Consider the following 18,710-nt stretch of genomic DNA (forward strand, 5'->3'; position numbering starts at 1 on the left):
TTGCAGTTACAGGTGGTCTCTGCCAACTTCCCTTTGCCTGTAGATCTGCCTGTCCTTCACCAGTTCTGTTAAAATGAGTAACACTGGAAGGGATCAAGCAGAAAATCATGAGCAGACATTTCTTTTGTATCTTATGATGTATTGCTGAATTTCTGTGGGTAAAACATCCCTTTGAAGGAAAATGTCCCCCTGACAGACCCCATTATGTCCAGTTTGAAATATTACCTCTGCATTTGTTTTCACCCTGTCTGCTTAAAACATACAGAAATCCTTTCACAGCCAGTGTTAAGAACCAGCTTTCAGTGTTTGCATCCCAAGAACCTGGGAGAGGAGGTGGGTGGTTGGAAGTGGCTGCTCAGTTTCACCTTGTGTTTGCTATGCTGACCATGGCACCCTTCACCTCCACCACACACATTCCACACTGCTCCTGCTCCCCCATTTGCTGTGTATTCCCAGTGTTTGCCTCTTTCCCCACATCCCCACCCATGACCCTTATTCCTCATCACTCTGCCTTGTGTGTTCATTCCATTTGCAGATCATCCCACACCATCCCATTGTGCTGTATCTGTTTCCCATTCTGCTTTTCTCGATGATGAAGAATTTAGTGACTTTATGCAAGGGCCTGTTGAAACCCCCAAACTGGTGCCTCAATCCACCTCTCAGCCTTTCCATCCTGCCACTGAGGCTGGGCAGCTGCTTTCAGAGAGGGCTGTGCTCCAACCTGTCCCTCCAGCCCAGGCTCCAGTGTTATCCACCCTGCATGGTACAGCTGGGCAGGTTCCTTATTTTCCTACCTCTGCATCTCCATCCAATACCCATAAAACAGGTAACTCTAAAGTATCTTCTTTTACATGTCGCCCTCTGAGCTACACAGAGTCTTTACTTAATTTGTTGGGGGGTTTTTTTTCAGTCTGGCTGGAAAAAATAATTTAGGCAATTAAGCAGAACTCTGCTGATCCGTGGGAAAAGATGATTTAAGTCCCCTTCTCCCTTTCCTTAGAACTGCCTGTAAAAGCAAGTCATGTGTGGATCCAAATACTGCTAAATATACACATGCCTGATCCTAGGTGAATTAAATCTTGTGTTTTAGCATCATCCTAAGTGTGTGTGGTGGAAAAAGACACAGTTGAGATGGTAGTATATGAAATAATGATTGTGCTGCTGTGGAGCACTTGTGTGCTCCCTCCCTTGGAGGTTGAAGGGATGTTGGTGAGATGAACATGAAGAATTTTGGAGATGTAAGTAGATACTGGGCACCTCTACTCCTGATGCCTGGATGATTATGCAACAATAATCCTAATACAGGAAATAGTTTTATGTCTTCCTCCTCTTACTTTTTTTTTTTTTTTTTTTTTTTTTGCCTGTTGAATTTGTTGTGTTTGTGGTAAGTAAAGGGCAGAACCAGGCTCTGAAAGTGTCCAGAGAGGGTTGGTCTGAGCTGGGACTGACCATCTCTAACTCATCAGTGCTACCAAAAGTACTTTTCCTTTGGAAAGTGTGGAAGTGCAGTCTGGGCAGTTCATAACAAAGTATAAATAATTCCTCCTGCTGTTTATTCAGGCTCTTCCTTGGAGGAGAAAGCTTTAGCTAATGGCTCAGATGAATCTGAACAAGAGCAAACCAAACTTAAAACATCCGAAGTTGGGCACAAAACCTCGGCTGCAAGCCAAGCCCATCCCAGTCTCACCAGCAGTGACTGGGGTGTTGTAGGTGGACATGAAAGTGGTCCCAGTGCTGCTGCAGAGGTGCACAAGGCTTCAGAACAAAACAGAGCAGTTGAAGAGTGTGGTGAGCAATTGAAACGTTTGACAGAATTTCAATCTAATGAGATGCTGCTTGGTGCTAACGCTCTGTTCACTAATTCCAAGGCCAGCCCTGCATAATTTTGCTCTGAACGCCTGCTTGAATAATGTCAGTGCCTCCTGCTCCTTGCTCAAAGTGTAACTGCCATGATTTTGCTCTGAACTTTCTCCATGTGAGTTTAGTGTTGTAATCACCTTTAACATGTTTGTTTAATCAGGTTCGCTGTTTTAAAATATTCTGTCCTGTCCTGGGGAAAAAGAAGTTGTGCTATCTAAAGATATTTTAAAAAACTATTTAGGGAAACTTGACACTAAAGATGGCCAATGTCATGATGGGTTTTAATCTTTTAACCTTGAGGGGCTAAAGTCTTGCCAGGTTAAAACTCTTAGCTAGTTAATACTTGTTTCTCAAGTATTTGCTGCTCATACACATTGTGTCTAAAACTATCTGTGTTTTAGGGGTGAAAATTCAAGAGATGGTCTAAGGGAAAACTTCAGCAAGGTTTTTTTCCAGTTTGGATTTTGTTAAAACTGTTGACTGAGTATGGAAGGGGGGTTAAAACTGAAGAATAATGAGATCTGAGGAAGTGGCAAATTTATTTTACTTGGTTGGTGAAATGGAAGGATTTGCTTATATTAGAATGTGCCTGGAGTTGTGGGATGATCAGAAATTAGACTGCAGTCATGAGGGAATCCATGTGGAAGATGAGGAGATGCAAGGGTGCTGGGAAAGACAATGAAACCTGAAATGATGCTGATTTTGGTCAGAGCTCCATCCAAGATGAGCATAAAATCTGCTGAGGGAGGCTGAGGGGAAGAGTCCACACAGTGGAGAAGGAAATAACTGATGTTCAGGGAGTGAAGTGTGGCAGCTCATGTTGTGAAAGCATGTAGGAGGTGGCTGTGGTGTCCCCTGGAGCTGAAGACTGGCAGCAGTGGGTACAGGTTTGTGCATGTGGGATGTGATCCTGCTGAGGCTCAGTCACTGGGCTCCTTGTGGATTTCCCAGGGAGGAGGTTCTGGGGAAACACTGTGGGGTGTGTGGTAGGTATGGATTTCTTTATTCCACAAATAGCCCTAATAGCAGGGAGCTGATGGGAAGCTGCATTTGTTATGACACAGAACTGCTGTGAAACTTGGAGACAGTGAGACTTTAGGCTCTGTACATCTGCTCATTCAGAGGGAGGCACAAGAGGAGCTCCTTATTTCATTACATATATAACTATAATCTATTACTGCCAATTCATTCTAGTTATTATTTCATATTCCTGCAGTATCTGTTTTTCCTCTGAGCACAGTGATTCCTATCTGAAATCTTTGCCTGAAATGCTGAATGATGCTCACCAGCTGTGGTGTAGCTCTTAAGATCTTTGTATCCTAACACAACTCTTTTTTTACTGAATGGAATACCTTTAGGAGTTGGAGTGTTCCCTCCCCAGGACCCCATCCAGCAAATTATGCCTCCCTGGATCTACAACGACAGCTTGGTCCCAGGTAAACCAACCAGTGGGCATTTGGCCAGGTGGGCAGTGCAAGGTGTGAATGTCCCTGTGCTTTGTGTGGACTTACTGATCAAAGCCTTATTCCCTCATCAGAGGAATCCTGGATCTTTGCTATGTTACATATTTAGGGTATCTTATCTACATTTGAAGAAATAGGAGTGTTATTCAAGCATATTAACAAATTCTAGATTAAACATTTATGGCAGAAGCTTATCCCAGCAGAGGATGCATTGCTGATAATGCTGCTTTCATGGGTGTTTTGGTCTTTGGCATGTCTTGTAATTAGACAGGCTCATTTCTGAAGGCTATTTGTCTTCTATGTGTAAATAACTCAGTGAATAGAAAATGAATTGCTGTAGTAAATATTGATTACACTGAGGTTTAAATACATAAAGCTCTTAGAACTATCTTTTTATATGGGTTATTCTGCAATTTCATTAAAGAAATGTAGTTTGAAATGCAGCACTAAGTGTATTTTATATAAAATATTTCTCTGCTTGAGTTAAACTTGTCTGTAAAGACCATCCAATAACACATTTAGATGAAACATGATGATACAATGCAGTGCCAGAATGCTCTTGCCTTGCCTTACACTGAGTGCTCCTGATTTAATATGTTGAGTTTGAGACAAGATAAAAAAGCAATAATATTTGAAAAGAGCAGTTGTCACTGTCTAACACTGCCTTCCTCACAACAGAGCTGTATAAGAAAATCTTAGAAACCACTTTGACTCCTGCTGGGATTGACACAGCCAAGCTGTACCCCATCCTGATGTCCTCGGGGCTGCCCAGGGAGACCCTGGGGCAGATCTGGGCCTTGGCCAACCGCACCACACCCGGGAAACTCACCAAGGAGGAGCTCTACTCTGTGCTGGCCATGATAGCTGTGACTCAGGTATGGCCCTCACCTGGCAGCACCTGCCATGAAATACTGCTCCTGATGGAGTGCAGAGGAGAAACTGCCCTTGTAACTTCAGATGGATTGTAATTTTATCAGCTGCATCACTTACATTGCAGTTACTTTCTGTAGTGTCAACTGAAGTTCTTAGATACAGTTACAAAACACATATATATTAATTTTTAATATCAAATGCAACAGGTGACAGGAGAAGAATACATGGCCTCAAGCTGTGCCAGGGGAGTTTCAGCTGGAACATGAGGAAGAATTTATTCATGGAAATGGTTATCAGACACTGAGAGGAGAGGTGGAGTCCCCATCCTTGGAGGTGTCCAAGGAAGGACTGGACATGGCACTCAGTGCTCTGGGCTGGGTGACAGTGTAGGTCTGAGGTTGGACTCGATGGCCTTGGACGCCTTTTCCTACCTCAGTAATTCTGTGTTGAATAGAATTCACTCACATGGACCTTGATGGCACGTTTGCATGTGGGAGGTTTACTGGGAGCTTCACCAATTGTTGGCTTCAGTACCACAAGCTGCAGACTGGAACTGAGAACCCACTGAACCCTTTGATGAGCCCTGCACGTGTAACTAACAGTGTGTTTGCTCGTTGTCTCCGCAGAGAGGGATCCCTGCCGTGAGCCCCGACGTGCTGAACCAGTTCCCAGCCGCGCCCGTCCCCACCCTGTCCGGCTTCCCGGTGCCGCTGCCGGGCGGGGTCAGCCAGCCCCCGCTGCTGCCCGCGGCTCCCCCGGCCTCCGTGGGGCTGCCCATGGGGGCATCCGTGATGGGCATGGGCATTCCCGGCCCTGCCCCTGCCCCTGCCGCGGCTCCAGCGGCTCCAGCTGCAGCACAGCCCTCGGGAGCCTTCCTGCCCTCCTACCCGCCCGGCCAGGTGAGCTCAGTCCCTGCCTGCAAAGCCCTTCCCTGCAGGGGCAATCAGCCTGCCACTTCCTAACTCACATGGTAACAATGGGTTTTAAATCTGCCTGTAAACCCCCTTCCCTGCAAGGGAAACTAGCCTGGCACTTCCAAACTGACGTGGTGAGAATTGGTTATAAATCTGCCTGCAAACCCCCTTCCCTGCAAGGGAAACTAGCCTGGCACTTCCAAACTGACGTGGTGAGAATTGGTTATAAATCTGCCTGCAAACCCCCTTCCCTGCAAGGGAAACTAACCTGGCAATCCCAACTGATGTGGTGACAATGGGTTATAAATCTGCCTGCAAAATCCCATTCCCTGCAAGGGAAACTAGCCTGGCACTTCCAAACTGATACGGTGACAACAGGTTTTAAATCTGCCTGCAAAACCTCCATCCCTGCAAGGGAAACAAGCCTGGCACTTCCCAACTGATGTGGTGACAATAGGTTTTAAATCTGCCTGCAAAATCCCCTTCCCTGCAAGGGAAACTAACCTGCCACTTCCAAATTGACATGGTGAGAATAGGTTATAAGTCTGCCTGCAAAACTCCCTTCCCTGCAAGGGAAACTAACCTAGCACTTCCAAACTGACATGGTGACAGCAGGTTTTAAGTAAATGGCAAAAAACCAGAGCTGAAATCCAGCCTGTGACATCTAAAATGTGAAGTGCCACTAAGGGCGTTCTTTTATTTTTTTCTTCAGTTCTTTCTGGTGGCATTAGAAGAGGTACAAAAGTGTTCTGTATTGCAAAGAGGATTTTAGTTGTAGTTAGGATTTTGTAACGAACATAAAATGGAATTTTAGGTTAAACTGCCCAACAGTTGGTAGCTGGTAAAATAGGAGTTTCAGGAGCAGCTGAGAACACTGAAAACCTTCAGTTCAGAAAGGTAAATCTTGTGGGGGATAAATTTTTCTGTTTGCAGACATGGTTCAATCCTTCAGAAAATATTTTTGCAGTGCCATTAATTTTAAATTATTCATTGATTTAAATTATTAATATTTGTCCTGTATTAAAAGATGACATGCCTGTGATCAATTACATTTATTGTGAAAGGAGTAGAGTTCTTCTGTTGTTCATTCTTGTTCCCTGTAATCCTGTGTGTGTTTGAGTAGGGTGAGGTGCAGACAAAGTGGAAATGCTGATGATGCTGGTGTTGAAAGATTATTTTCCTTCTTTTTTTTTCCCCTCTTAATCACACTGCTCTGAGCTGCTTTCATGCTGTATGACAATTTGAAGAGCCAACAGCATAGCAATTGGTGTGTTGTTTTAACTCAGGTAGTAAAACCAGAAGATGATGACTTCCAGGAGTTTCAGGATGCCTCCAAGTCTGGCTCCCTGGATGACTCCTTCACTGATTTCCAGGGGGAGGCAGCCAAAGCAGCCAGTTCCCAGCACCGCAGCAGGTACCAGGTCCTTGGTGTTTCTGTCATTTCTCTGGCCACTGCCTAAACTTTTGATACCTAGCTATAAATCTCAATTGAAACATCATTCAGACTCCATCAATCCTGGCTTTTCCTGTGGGAGACAAGATGTAATTCCTGATCAGGCAGGTTTTGTATAACAAAATAAATAAACATGTTTCCTCCTTTTGATAGGTTACAATCAATCTTTCAAGGTCTACAAAGACTAGAAAATTTCAGCCTTCTTTCTTCTTTGTGCACCTCACAGGTGTCTGATTGCAGACAGACACATTTTCTGGGTAGAGCTGGCTGTTCTTTGTGGCAAACAGAGCTCTGAATTCCATGTGAGCCCTGATTACCAGGTGCTTCCTCAGCAGTGACATGAAATGGGGATGCTCAACCCAATTGTTCTCTTACACTACAGCAAATGGCTTCTGTGCAAGAAATATAATTTTGCTGATGGCATAGAAGTCCAGAAAGTTTTAGTTTGGAAAGGACATTAAAGATTATCAGTTCCACCCCTTGCCATGGGCAGAGACACCTTCCATTAGACCAAATTCCTCCAAGCCCTGTCCAGCCTGGGATGTCAGTCAATGCCACATGGATCTGGAGATGCTGATTTAAGTATATCTTATGTTAGATGTCATTTTGCAGCTGAAGCTAATTGTTGCTGGAAGTTTTGACAGAAAACTGTTTGTAGATTGCACAATGAGAAGTAGAGGATCATAAAAAAATATTTCAAAAAATGGTGTTTCTTTTTCACTGCAGCAGTTCTCTTTATTCAGTTGTGAAAGCGTTCAGTTTTGAACAAAATGTTACAATGAGCTATAATCTAATTGCTTATGGAGCTTTATTTAAAAAAAAAAAGCCATCTGTGGAGTACAGCTGATTAACCATTCCATTTGCCAAGATTGCATATCTAATAGCCTGCTTTGCAGGGATGGGAAATTTAATTATATTACCATAAGCTCTATTTTTTTGCCTTTGCACTGCCTGCCTGCAAGCATCACAGCCCAGCATCAGCACATGTGTGCAAGTGCTTCATTTGTGTGTTGCTTGTAGGCTGCTGATAAGGAGATTTAAATGGCTCTGGAAAGATTCTTGCTCCAGGCTGAAGAATGCAATAGAAATTCATTCAGGTTTTCAATGTGAATGACACAAACTGGAGGTAGAATGCATCATTCATATGTAAAGGATGTTGTTGTGTGGAGCTGCCAAGGTCTGATAACAGGGCTTGTGTGGAGGGCAAGCAAAGCTCTCCTAAATCTCCCAGCATTTGCTAACAAGGTGTTAGGTTGTCGTGGCAGTTTTATTGGATAAAGTAAAAGTGTGTTTCTGAAAAAGACTTGCTTGTGTAACTGTGCACTAATCCTTATTTTTGCTGACTAGATACCTGCCTGAACTCACTGATTGGCACTGGCAGAAATTCCAAGTTATTATTTTCCTTCCTTTGAACAGTGATCCCACTTTATTATCTTAACTTTACAATATGTAATGAGATGTAATCAGAATTAGATAAGCTGAAAGCACAGAGCTGTCAAAATCTGGTGCAGTTTTAACTCTTTACTGTATCCAGTTCTATCAGTGGGAATTTTCAAAGGGATAAATTAAGCAGGAGTGATTCCTGGGGTGTGTCTGTGTGCTTGTTCTCTCCTGGGTTATGAATTCCTTGGTGTAAAGTTCTAGAGTGTTTTGTTCATGCTTTTGATAGAAATTAAAATCAAGAATGGTGCAAATTGAGTTTGAACTGAAGAAATATGATTAGGTGAGATAAAGTGGGAATTTACCCAGCTGAGGTCACTTCCATCAGGGGCTGGATTAAACACTCATTAAGGCTTAAGCTTAGAAACCAAAGTATGTAGGCATAATAAGAGGCTCCTTTAAATAAAGCCTGGAAATGCAGATTTCTTATGGATAAATTAAGGAACTTTGCTTTTATCTCTTTTGTTTTTAGTGTTCCTTCTTTACTAATGCCACTCCCAGGTACCAAGCCACTGTCACCAGCTGATAAATATGCTGTGTTTAAAGGAATGGCAGCTGAGAAGCCTTCTGAGAGTGCAGCTGCTTTTGGAGGTAAAAGGACAAACACACAACCACTATGAGCAATTGATTGTACAATTTCACATATCTTCTTTTTGGATTGATAACATATTAATATTTAAAATCAGAGCAATTAATATAACGTTTGTTGTATGAATTCATAATTTTGCTGTATGAATTCATAATTTCTCTGTGTAAATGTATTTCTTTTTTCCTCTTCTCTAGATGGAGGGGACAAGTACAGTGCTTTCAGAGAATTAGAGCAGCCAGCAGAAAGCAAATACTTGGGTAAGCACTGGGGTTTTATTGTATTTTCATTATCATTTTTAGCATTTCCCTTCGAGCTGCAGAATTTCCATCTCTGCAATTCTAAAATAATGGTGGTGCTGCTTCTCTGAAAAACTTGGTAGGAAGTATCTTGAAAAAAACAGGGCACAATCCTATTGGAACAATGTGATGATGGTATTTTGTAAGGTTGGCATCTCTCTGGGTGCTCCTGAGTTTTATTTTAAAGTAATGATGTGGTTGGAATTTGTTTTAAATAAGGAGTCATTCATTTATGAAACCCCTGTGGTGTTTTGTGAGCTTCTCATGCTTGGAACCTCTTCAGGATTAAATGCTTGCAGTAAAATGAAATAACATTTGAACTCTTTCTGTACATGTTCTAAAATATAGAAAGTTGCTGTCAAGGTCTGACCACTCTTAACCCTTTCACCAGCTTGCATTTCTAATGGAAAAGTTTGCAGTTCTTCAGTAAGTTTAGTTTGCTGTGCTGTTGCAGTTTTGATCAATGAGTAGCAATTTCAGGAATATTTATATTGTTGCTGAGCCAAATGAATTGGTTTGGAGAGGAGGGAGAATGGAATAAAAGGTCAGGTGTAGTTGTGATCCTTTACTGCCATTATTAAGAGTATTCTTTTAAATCTTGCTTAAACTAATTTAAAGTGTGACACTGTGGTAGCTTGAGAATTAAATGCTAGTGGTGTGCTTCTAAAACAGAAAAAAATCTATTTATTAGACACTTGTCTTAAAGTAAGCATCAATACTTTAAAATTACAAGTAGTCCAAGTATGTACAGGCTGGTGAATGGGTTAAACAATGTTTTCATGTTCAAGAGAAGAAAGTTATAAGATTAGCACACCAAAATATTTAATGTAAATTCAGTGAAAACATTGTTACCTCATGTTGGTTTTGTCTCAGCCATCTGGTGATCTCCCCTGAACAAGCTGCAATATTTCAGGGGGAGGAAGGGAGGAATTGCTTCCTTAAAAAGCAGATACTGAATTGGTATAAGTGAAATTCAAAATTACATTCATTTTTTGGCAAACACGAAGAGGATGAGGTGGGGAGAAGAACTTAAATGGAGGCCAAATAAGGCAGTATTGATCTCCTTTAGAACCTATTTGTCATGGTGTGTTTTGATATTAACTCAGTTTAATATGACTTGGAGGCTATTTGAGAGAATTAAGTGTTTGCTGGAGTGAAAAGTAGAATCACTGACCTTGACACTTGTGTGGCTCTTGGAAGTTGAGTTTGCAGTTCCGTGTGCATCCCGAGGCCTTTCATTTAAACAGTTTGTGTAAAACCTTCTGACACTGCATGGAATAATTTGCTGGCTTGCATGGTGTGAGTGTGCTGTGTTGGTTGTGCAGGGTTTAACTGTTGTTTTCTGCCTGTTCTCATTCCCAGGAGAAAACCTTGCAGAGTTCAAGCCCTCAGGAGCCGACGATGGTTTCACAGATTTCAAAACCGCTGACAGCATCTCCCCATTAGAGCCACCCTCAAAAGACAAAACCTTCCCTGCACCCTTCCCTCCTCTGCCTGCTCAGCCCAAACAGCCAACACAAGCCAAGACCCCTTTGAATCTGGCAGACCTGGAGCTCTTTTCCTCTCCTGGAGAAAACAAGCAGCCATCCTTCCCATCTGCGTTCAACACCTCCAAACCAAGCTCCTTTCCCCCCCCACCCCTTCCATCCACCTCTGCCCAGCCAGCACCAAGCAAACCTTCAAGCTTAGCTGATGACTTTGGAGAGTTCAACCTTTTTGGGGAATTTTCTAACGGTGCATCAGCCAGTGGACAAGATGACTTTGCAGATTTTATGGCTTTCAACAGCAGCGGCGGGTTCTCAGAACAAAAACCCGATGACAAACACAATGCACTCAAGCTGGAGGCCAGCCCTGCTGCTCAGGCTGGCTCCTCAGGCAGCACAGTGAAGGGTGGGCAGAGCTCTGCCACCACTGCTACTCCCACCAAGTATGACATCTTCAAGCAGCTGTCCCTGGAGGGCTCGGGAGCGGGCTTCGAGGAGGCCAAGGACAGCGCGCTCTCCTCGGCCAAGAGCGATGATGACTTTGCTGACTTCCACTCCAACAAGTTTTCTTCCAGCAGCACTGAGAAGTCACTGGTGGACAAAGTGGCAGCTTTCAAGCAGGCCAAAGAAGATTCAGCTTCAGTGAAATCCCTGGATCTGCCTTCCATCGGCGGCAGCAGCGTGGGCAAGGAGGACTCCGAAGACGCGCTGTCTGTTCAGTTTGACATGAAACTGGCTGATGTGGGAGGAGATCTTAAGCATGTCATGTCTGATAGCTCTTTGGATTTGCCAACAGTTAGTGGCCAGCATCCACCAGCAGCAGGTGAGGAACTGGTTAGATTGCTCTGGTAACGTAGGTGCTGCAGATTCCGTGTTCTCTGTGCTCAATTACAGTATTATGCACTCGTCTTTCAGTAGTGGAAGACTCCTCAGTGTGTGTCCCCGCCAGCCACGGCCCCTCAGCAGGGCACTCCTTAGTTTTTGTCTTAGAAGACTATAAATAGAAATAGCTGGAACAGTTTGAACTCCAGGCCAGTTTATTTTAGAGATTTAACATCATCATACTGGTACCTGTTCGCTCTTGGCACTTAAGGGACTCGAGTGGAAAATATTCCAGTGCAAACAATGTCATTCCATTTATATCTGCAAGATGATGGCAGAGTCTCACTTTAATCTCTTGTTTTCCACAAAGCATTTGGCATGGGGACTTCCCCCTGCTGGCACTTCCCAAGGGTCACTAATTGGGGCTGTTAATGAGAAGCTGACTAATCACCAACACCAGTGTACTCCCCTTACAGTGGGGCTCAGTGTGGGTAGCCAGGATTTTGCAGGACTGCAGCTGTAGAGTATTTCACACACCTTCCAGTGTTAAATCCCTGGTGGGAATCATTGTGCCAAGGGGCTGCAAGTGCTGGTCTCATGATTGGGAGCTCTTGGATCTACATTTAAACCATGAGACTTTCACTTTATCAGGTTTCCACCTTCTTTAATTTCCCTTTATGACAACATTCCTGAGGGAGTGAGCTGACCATCTCTGACCTGATCACATATCATAAAACAAATTTCCCAAGTGTCCTGCTTTTTCTTTTCATATATACACAGGAGATAAGCTGTAGTTAAATGTTCTGTGGCCTTCAACAACATGGGAACCATTACTGTGTTCTAGGACAAGTTTTATGCAGTCAAAGGCTTTTCTGAACAGGGGGAACATACAAACTGTAAATGTAAAAGCTCTTACTGCAAGAATTGGTTATTTCCACATGAAATACTTCTTCCATTTTTTGCAGATATGGGTAGAAAAAAAATATACAGTACTGTAATTTTGCATTATATGATATTTTTAAGTAGGGGAGAGAATTAAGTCGGCAACTTCGATGTGGAAGATACTCTCTAACAGGGTACAAAATATCAGGAATAATTTATTAGCAAAGACATTTAATTTTCATATTACTGCTTGGGAAAACTCCAAGTTGAGTGAGCTGTCAAAACGTAGCACCAACAGTGTATTCTTGAATGTTTACTTTGGGTTGAAAGCACTTTTTCCTAATATTTTTCTAGCCTCTCTTGGTGGTAGTTTGACTTCTGTAGCTCTTTCCAGGATGTGTGCTTTTGCCACAGCAACCCCTGATGAATAATTGCAGTTTGTGGCAGGAAAGCCTCTTTATTTTGTTTGTTTGAAGGGGTTAGCCCTTCATGTGCTTGTTGCTAAACTTTTGAACTCTGAAGTATTAATTAGAAGCTATTTTTATTAAACTTAAGTCTGTATTCTCCTATGGTGCCAAGTTAGTTGTTACTCCAAGAGGGAGAGTTTTGCTCCATTTAACTGTTTGGATTTGGTAGCAGGACGTGCTGTGGACACTGCTACAAACACTCCTGTGCTCATGTGTTCCTTTCTGTGTGTTTGATGCATTCCAAGCTGTGAACTACTGATGGTCAAGTCTTTTTTTTTTTTTCCTTTTTTTCAGTTTACACGAAGTTAAAAAGCAGATTTTTTTTTTTTTCCTTTTTTCCTCATCATTTCCTTCGAGCTGTAAAATGTAATGTTACAAAAGGGACAGTATCCCTTTGTCACCTCACTGCTGGGAAATGGGAGATGGTGTCACATCTCCAGGGGAGCAGCAGCAGGACAGAGGTGCTGAGATGGTTTGGCTTTGTGACGTGCCCACACAGAGTGTTTGTCCCTTGGCTCTGAGTTTGACATTTGTAGCTTCCAGGTATGGGCAGGTAGGTGCTTATGCTGGGAATTGGGGAGAAATCCTTGCCTTGCTTCCCATGTCAGGGCCCTGTGGTCTCTTGAGGGGTGCAAGGTTTCCATTTTTTCTCTCTCCCAGGGGGATACAGTCTCTTTAAACTCTGAACTCTCTGTGTGGAAGGTAAATGATACTAATGTTGATTTCTCTTGCATTTACTCCATATAACCCTTTGAGCACTGGCTGCATGCTGTTAGTTTGAACCAGGCTGCTTCTTTTACACCAAATTTACTTTTCACTCTTGAGTTGAGAGCATCTGAATGAGCACCTGCTCCTGTTGGGTGAACCTGATTTGTTCTTCCTGCCAAAGGTTGCAGCAAGAGGAGCCCTGCCCTCAAAGGGTTATCTGCTGCACTGACTGTAAAGTACCTTCTTCTTTGGCATTACTAGAGATTCTCTGTATATTTTAATCTAACTTCAGGTTTTTTTGCTGCTTTTTCTAATGTCTGATTTCAACTAAACATTTCCTGTGTGAATGTGCCTTTTCAGATCTGCTTTGATATCTCTCTTCTGCAAGTATTGACCTGCATGCTTTACTCTGATACCGCCCTCCCGAGCTCCTCTGTATCACTATCTTTTGTGATCTGTAAGTCCTGCTGTGTTAATAAATATTATCTTGGCATATTTTGAAAACGTGGGGATGTGTGTGATTTGTTGCAAACCAGCAGTGTATCTCCTTTTCCTCAAAAACACAGAGTTTAAGGTTCTTTATCCCCTTAAGTGCCTTTCTCTTGCAAGCAGGGTGTGGGTGATCTTCTTTCTCCTCTTCCAACACTTTGACCTTGCTCCCTGTGACCTTCTGAATCTTTACATATCAGCCTAAATAATATTTTTCCAAAGATCTGTGTTTGAGAGGGATGGAGTGGAGGAAATGTGTGATGGCAGGGTTGTTTCTGTAAGTTGGCACTGAAAAACTGTATTGCAGTCTAGACTTCTCTAAGCAGAACCCCACTCTATAATACTCTGATATTTGTTTAACTAATCCAGTTAAATCCTAAACAGTTTGAGTTAACCAGAACCCCAAAGTAAATTTTCCATTTGGGAAGTTCTGCCTTCTAAGTTCTTCTAAGTTCTGCATTCAAACATGAATGGCAGCTTCAAATCATGGCCTGCAATTCTATCACTTCAGATTCCTCCAGCTCCTGAGCCACTGACAGCTTGGGATCAGCATCAAATTAGCAGACAAGGTAAAAAGCTAAAAATAATTGAGATGTGGAATAGTTAAAATGTTGTGGGGTTTTGTAGTTGCCACAAGAGGAGAAACCAGCCTAGGAAGCAGAATTTGGCTTTTCTTTACTCCTATTTGGAAAGACTTTAAAAGGGAAAAAAAGAAAAAGGGAGAAAACCACAACAGCCCTCCTTGGTTCTGGAGATCAGTAGGTTGTGCCCAGCCCTAAAGGTTTTTAAACCAAAGCTTTGAACATAAAGCTGAGACCTAATTCTGCAGGGCTCATGCAGTTTGTGTTTGTTCAGCCAGTCGTTCCTGGAGGAGGGAGAGGAACTTTCATGACTGTATTTATCATGTTTTTGGCCAGACTTGACAGTCAGATTGACTCCCTTGCCCTCATTTGGGTTAATTCTGCACACAGAAGGGCTTATCCAGCCTGGTTTATCCTGGGAAGGCTGACAGGGAGGGTGTGGATGTGTTTGCCCACACAAGGGCCTCTGTGGGACTGAGCTCCCAGTGGCAGCTCAGGGCTTTTATTTTGCTGTGAAACGTTGTTCACCCTGATAATTTCAAAATATCCTGTAATTCCACAAGGTTTGGAGCCTTTTCTCTCCTATTTCCTTCATTTTCATTTATCTTACAGTCAGCATTCTTGATGGTTCCCACCTTAGCTACAGCCATGGGAATAATTCCCTTATTGTTAACTGTTCCAGGCATGACACTGACAGCAGCAGTGCATGAAACTCCGTGTTCCTGCAGCCTCATCTCCTTTTAGCAGGTGCTGGAAGCCATGAGCAGGTGGTTCCTGTCCCCAGCAGGCTCTGGGTTCCTGCTCAGCCTGCAGGGGATGTTCCCAGGGTAACAGCACTGATGGGAGCAGAGCTCCACAGCTACCACCTGTGTCACCCTAACAACCAAAACGTGACACCAGAGCTACATTTACTCATCAGGCTTTAATATCCACTGAAACACAAAAACCTGAAAGTCTCCTCTGCTGGCTGAAATCCCTAAATTTATTCCAATGTCCCTGAATTGTCTTTCTCAGTTTTCTTCAGACAGTCACTAATGCTGTCAAGGGTTTTCCTTAAGTGATTAAACTGTTGACATTGAAGGCTCCAGCTTGTAAGTTGCCTCCAGCCATAACTTAATCCTTGGTAGTTGAAATAAATTATTAGAGTTGGCTCAGATCAGGGGTGGCAAGTTTTTCTGTAGATGAGATAAGACTGGGAAACAATATTTGAAGTGTATTTCATCCTGCTGTGGGTTCCTTGCAGCCAGGGCTCTGCCTTGGCTGGCTCCTGCAGGTGCACCTGGTCCCAGGTGATGATCAGGCAGCTTGGACTTTGGGTTCCACATTCTTATTTTTCATACTTCTCATTAAATTGTTTTAGGACTGCATGAGCTGTTAACACTGACTCTGAATGCAGTGTTTTTCCTGGAATATAATACTCCTAGGAAAAAGTTAACTCACTGGAGTGATCTGGAATTGTAAAAAAAAAATCAAAAGTGCAGAATGGAACCATTACATTTCACCTGAGCCCTTGCACCTCTTCAGAGGTTTTGTGTCTGCCTGAATTCACACACAGAGAATCTTGGCTCTTAGTTTGTGAATAATTCAACTATTGTTCTGCCCTGACCTATTGATTGCAGGTCAGTTCGGGATTCCCCTGGAGCCTGAGCCAGGACTGGATCAGCAGTGCCCTGACCTGGCCTTTGGGATGTGTTTGCAGCTCAAAATCTTAGCAGTTATCAAAGGAATCATTCCCAAGAGGATGTGAGTGTGCAGATCCCCGGGGTGGGATCCTCACTCCTCCCTTTCTGACCCAGGGAGCACCGAACAATCGAGGCTCAAGTCTTTGCTGGGATTGGACACAAAGCAAAGGGAAGGCAGAGGTTGCCTGGTAGCTGGTGGTGTTTGCAGGATCCCAGCGCTGATTGCAGCTGCCTCACGTGGGAGGTGGCTCTGGCTCTCTCTCTCATGCAAAGCTTTCCTTTCCCTTCCTTAAACAAAAACCTGAGAGCACAGGGTGTGGTCTGAGGTGATAAATCACCGACCCCTCTGGCTCCTTTCACCTCAGAGCCTTCTTTGTGTGCCGGGAGCAGGTGATTTCATCTGTTTACCCTCTGCACATCCACAGCTCCAGCGGCACTTGGAGGTCTTGGCTGTGTGCAGGGGATTGGGATGCCCCCATGGACAAAGGGGCAGCTGCAGGAGGAGCTGATGGATGCTGACCCATGGCTGTGGCCATAGTGTGTGTTGGGGTTTTCATTAGCCATGGATGTGGGTCATGCCTGCAGCCTGGCCTTCCAGTGAGATGGATAAACCAAGGCAGAAATGGTTTGTTAGAATGATTTAATCCTCAGGCTGGTGTGGCTGCAGTGAATAAAGAGGACAGCTGGGAAATCAGCCTGTTCCCACTGTGGCTGTGTCAAAGCCCAGTGTGCCAGCCCAGCAGCAGCATCTCAGCCCCAGTGAGGCTCAGGAAAAACAAAATTTTGATGTTTGCTGTCCCTGCAGCCGCTGGACCCCGAGTGCTGAGCAGCAAATCTAATCCAAACTGACAATTGTCCCTGCTGGAAAGCAACCCCAAACTAGGATAGGAGGGTTGGTTTGCTGGGGAGGGGGGTTCATGCCCAGCCCCTGGCTCTGTGTGCCTCCAGTCTCAGCCTGGAGGTGAAAGATCAGTGGGGTGGGAGCAGCCCCAGGCACTGCAGGCTCTGATCTCACACCTGCCCCTGGCAGGGAGAAGAACCTATTGGGCCATGTAATCACCAGGTGGGTATAAATGTTTGGAGCTTTCTGCAAAATAATTGGATTTTCTCTAGACTTAGCTGTTACAAACTATTTATTCAGTTAAAACATGATCTCTGCAATATCCCTGTCAGTGCTGGCACCTGGAAGTTTGACGAGTCGGCCGTGCAGCGCTGCAGGAGCCCTGATAAGCTCCAACAGGATTTCTAGGGTTTTTAGATCCTCACAGCACATTTTTATACATTATTTGTATCAAAGCATGAATATAAAATTAAAGTGTATTAATACTTTATCAGAGGAATGGAAAAGTCAGCCCAGTCTTCTGTGTGGTTGGATTTGATAAGATGAAATGATGCATTAAAGGTGTTGGAGTTGTAACATTTATATTTTGATTGTAGATTCTGCAGCCAGAAAACTCAACTGGTGATCTGTGCACCCTGGACTGGCCAGAAACTCTTATTTTTTTTTAGTGTTCCCTCACTACCATAGTGGTATGGTGGCTGTGTTCCCTCACTACCATAATGGTTTGGTGACTTTCAGCTTAAAGTGTAAGACGGAATTCAAAGGTCAAGGCTTACATTGACTGAACAGAGAAATTTTTGTATGAAATGCTGAGGTATTTTCCAGATTATTTTGGTGCAAACTCCAGTCCACGCCTCAGTGAGACACACTGTGTTTGTTCCTGCAGTTCCTCCAGGCTCTCGGAGAGCTGTTCTTAGGCGGCCTGGAGAGTTTGGGGTTTGAACTTCAGCTGCTAACTGTGGGGGTTTGTTTCAGATGTGGATGACTTGAAGGGAGGCCCGTTTGGAAGCTGTCACAGTGGCTCTGCAGTCAGCAGCCTGGCGAGCTACGACTGGTCTGGCTCCGACAGGGACGACGTCCAGCCGGGCAAGAGGCTCTCGGGGAGCGGCTCCTCCGCGGCCACCTCGGTCCTCCAGAAGAAGGAGACCTTGTTTGGCAGCTCAGAAAACATCACCATGACAACAGTTTCCAAAGTGACAACCTTCTCCAGCGAGGATGCTTTGCAGGATGTTCCCTTTGCAGCCTTTGCAAACTTTAAGGACTCGGGGCCGGTGTCCAGCGCGCCGAGCGACGATGACATCGGTGATTTCGGGGATTTTGCCAGACTTCCCTCGGATGCTCAGGATGCAGCAGCAGCTGACACAGCCCTGGGTGCTGATTTCCTCCATGGAGTCTCCTCTGAGCTCCACAGAGAGGCCACGGATGACTTTGGAGAGTTCCAAAGTGAAAAACCGAAAATCAGCAAGTTCGACTTCTTGGTGGCAACTTCCCAAGGCAAGGTGAAATCCAGTGAGGAGATGATCAGGAGTGAGCTGGCCACCTTTGACCTGTCTGTGCAAGGTAAGCCTCCCACAGCAGAGGCACCTCATGATGCATGTGCTGATTTTCCTAATTGAATTAGAAATTAGCTAATGGGGATTATTCCAAAGGCTGCTGGAAACCACCTGAATCTTCTCATTGATTTCTGTGGCATTTGGAGCAGGTCTTTCTCTACAAGGGAAATATTTGTTGTTCTAAAAGCCTGTAAGAATTGAGGGACTGGGGAAAGCTGCAGCAGTCACTGAGTAAAGAGAAATATTTGTTCTTCTGCCATTTCATTCATTTTAAATAGCCTGGGTCTTTGGAGTAAAGGAATCACTTTTTACA

At 44.0% G+C, this 18,710-nt stretch overlaps 1 protein-coding gene across 4 annotated transcripts in view; it reads left to right on the forward strand.

The window, feature by feature from the left end:
• Positions 1-18,710, forward strand: part of SYNRG (synergin gamma) — a 36,620-nt gene that overhangs the window by 8,371 nt on the left and 9,539 nt on the right. For 2 of the 4 annotated variants that reach the window (XM_056506441.1, XM_056506442.1), the window contains exons 7-16: positions 536-826; positions 1,561-1,788; positions 3,219-3,296; positions 4,002-4,198; positions 4,823-5,095; positions 6,397-6,524; positions 8,476-8,594; positions 8,787-8,849; positions 10,251-11,195; positions 17,820-18,404. In XM_056506441.1, the coding sequence (XP_056362416.1) occupies positions 536-826; positions 1,561-1,788; positions 3,219-3,296; positions 4,002-4,198; positions 4,823-5,095; positions 6,397-6,524; positions 8,476-8,594; positions 8,787-8,849; positions 10,251-11,195; positions 17,820-18,404 (2,907 nt within the window). The remainder of the gene's footprint in view (positions 1-535; positions 827-1,560; positions 1,789-3,218; positions 3,297-4,001; positions 4,199-4,822; positions 5,096-6,396; positions 6,525-8,475; positions 8,595-8,786; positions 8,850-10,250; positions 11,196-17,819; positions 18,405-18,710) is intronic. The other 2 variants (XM_056506443.1, XM_056506444.1) reach the window with 2 other exon arrangements.

The sequence above is a fragment of the Oenanthe melanoleuca genome, chromosome 19, assembly GCF_029582105.1.
Source record: "Oenanthe melanoleuca isolate GR-GAL-2019-014 chromosome 19, OMel1.0, whole genome shotgun sequence".
Classification (NCBI taxonomy): Eukaryota; Metazoa; Chordata; class Aves; order Passeriformes; family Muscicapidae; genus Oenanthe; species Oenanthe melanoleuca.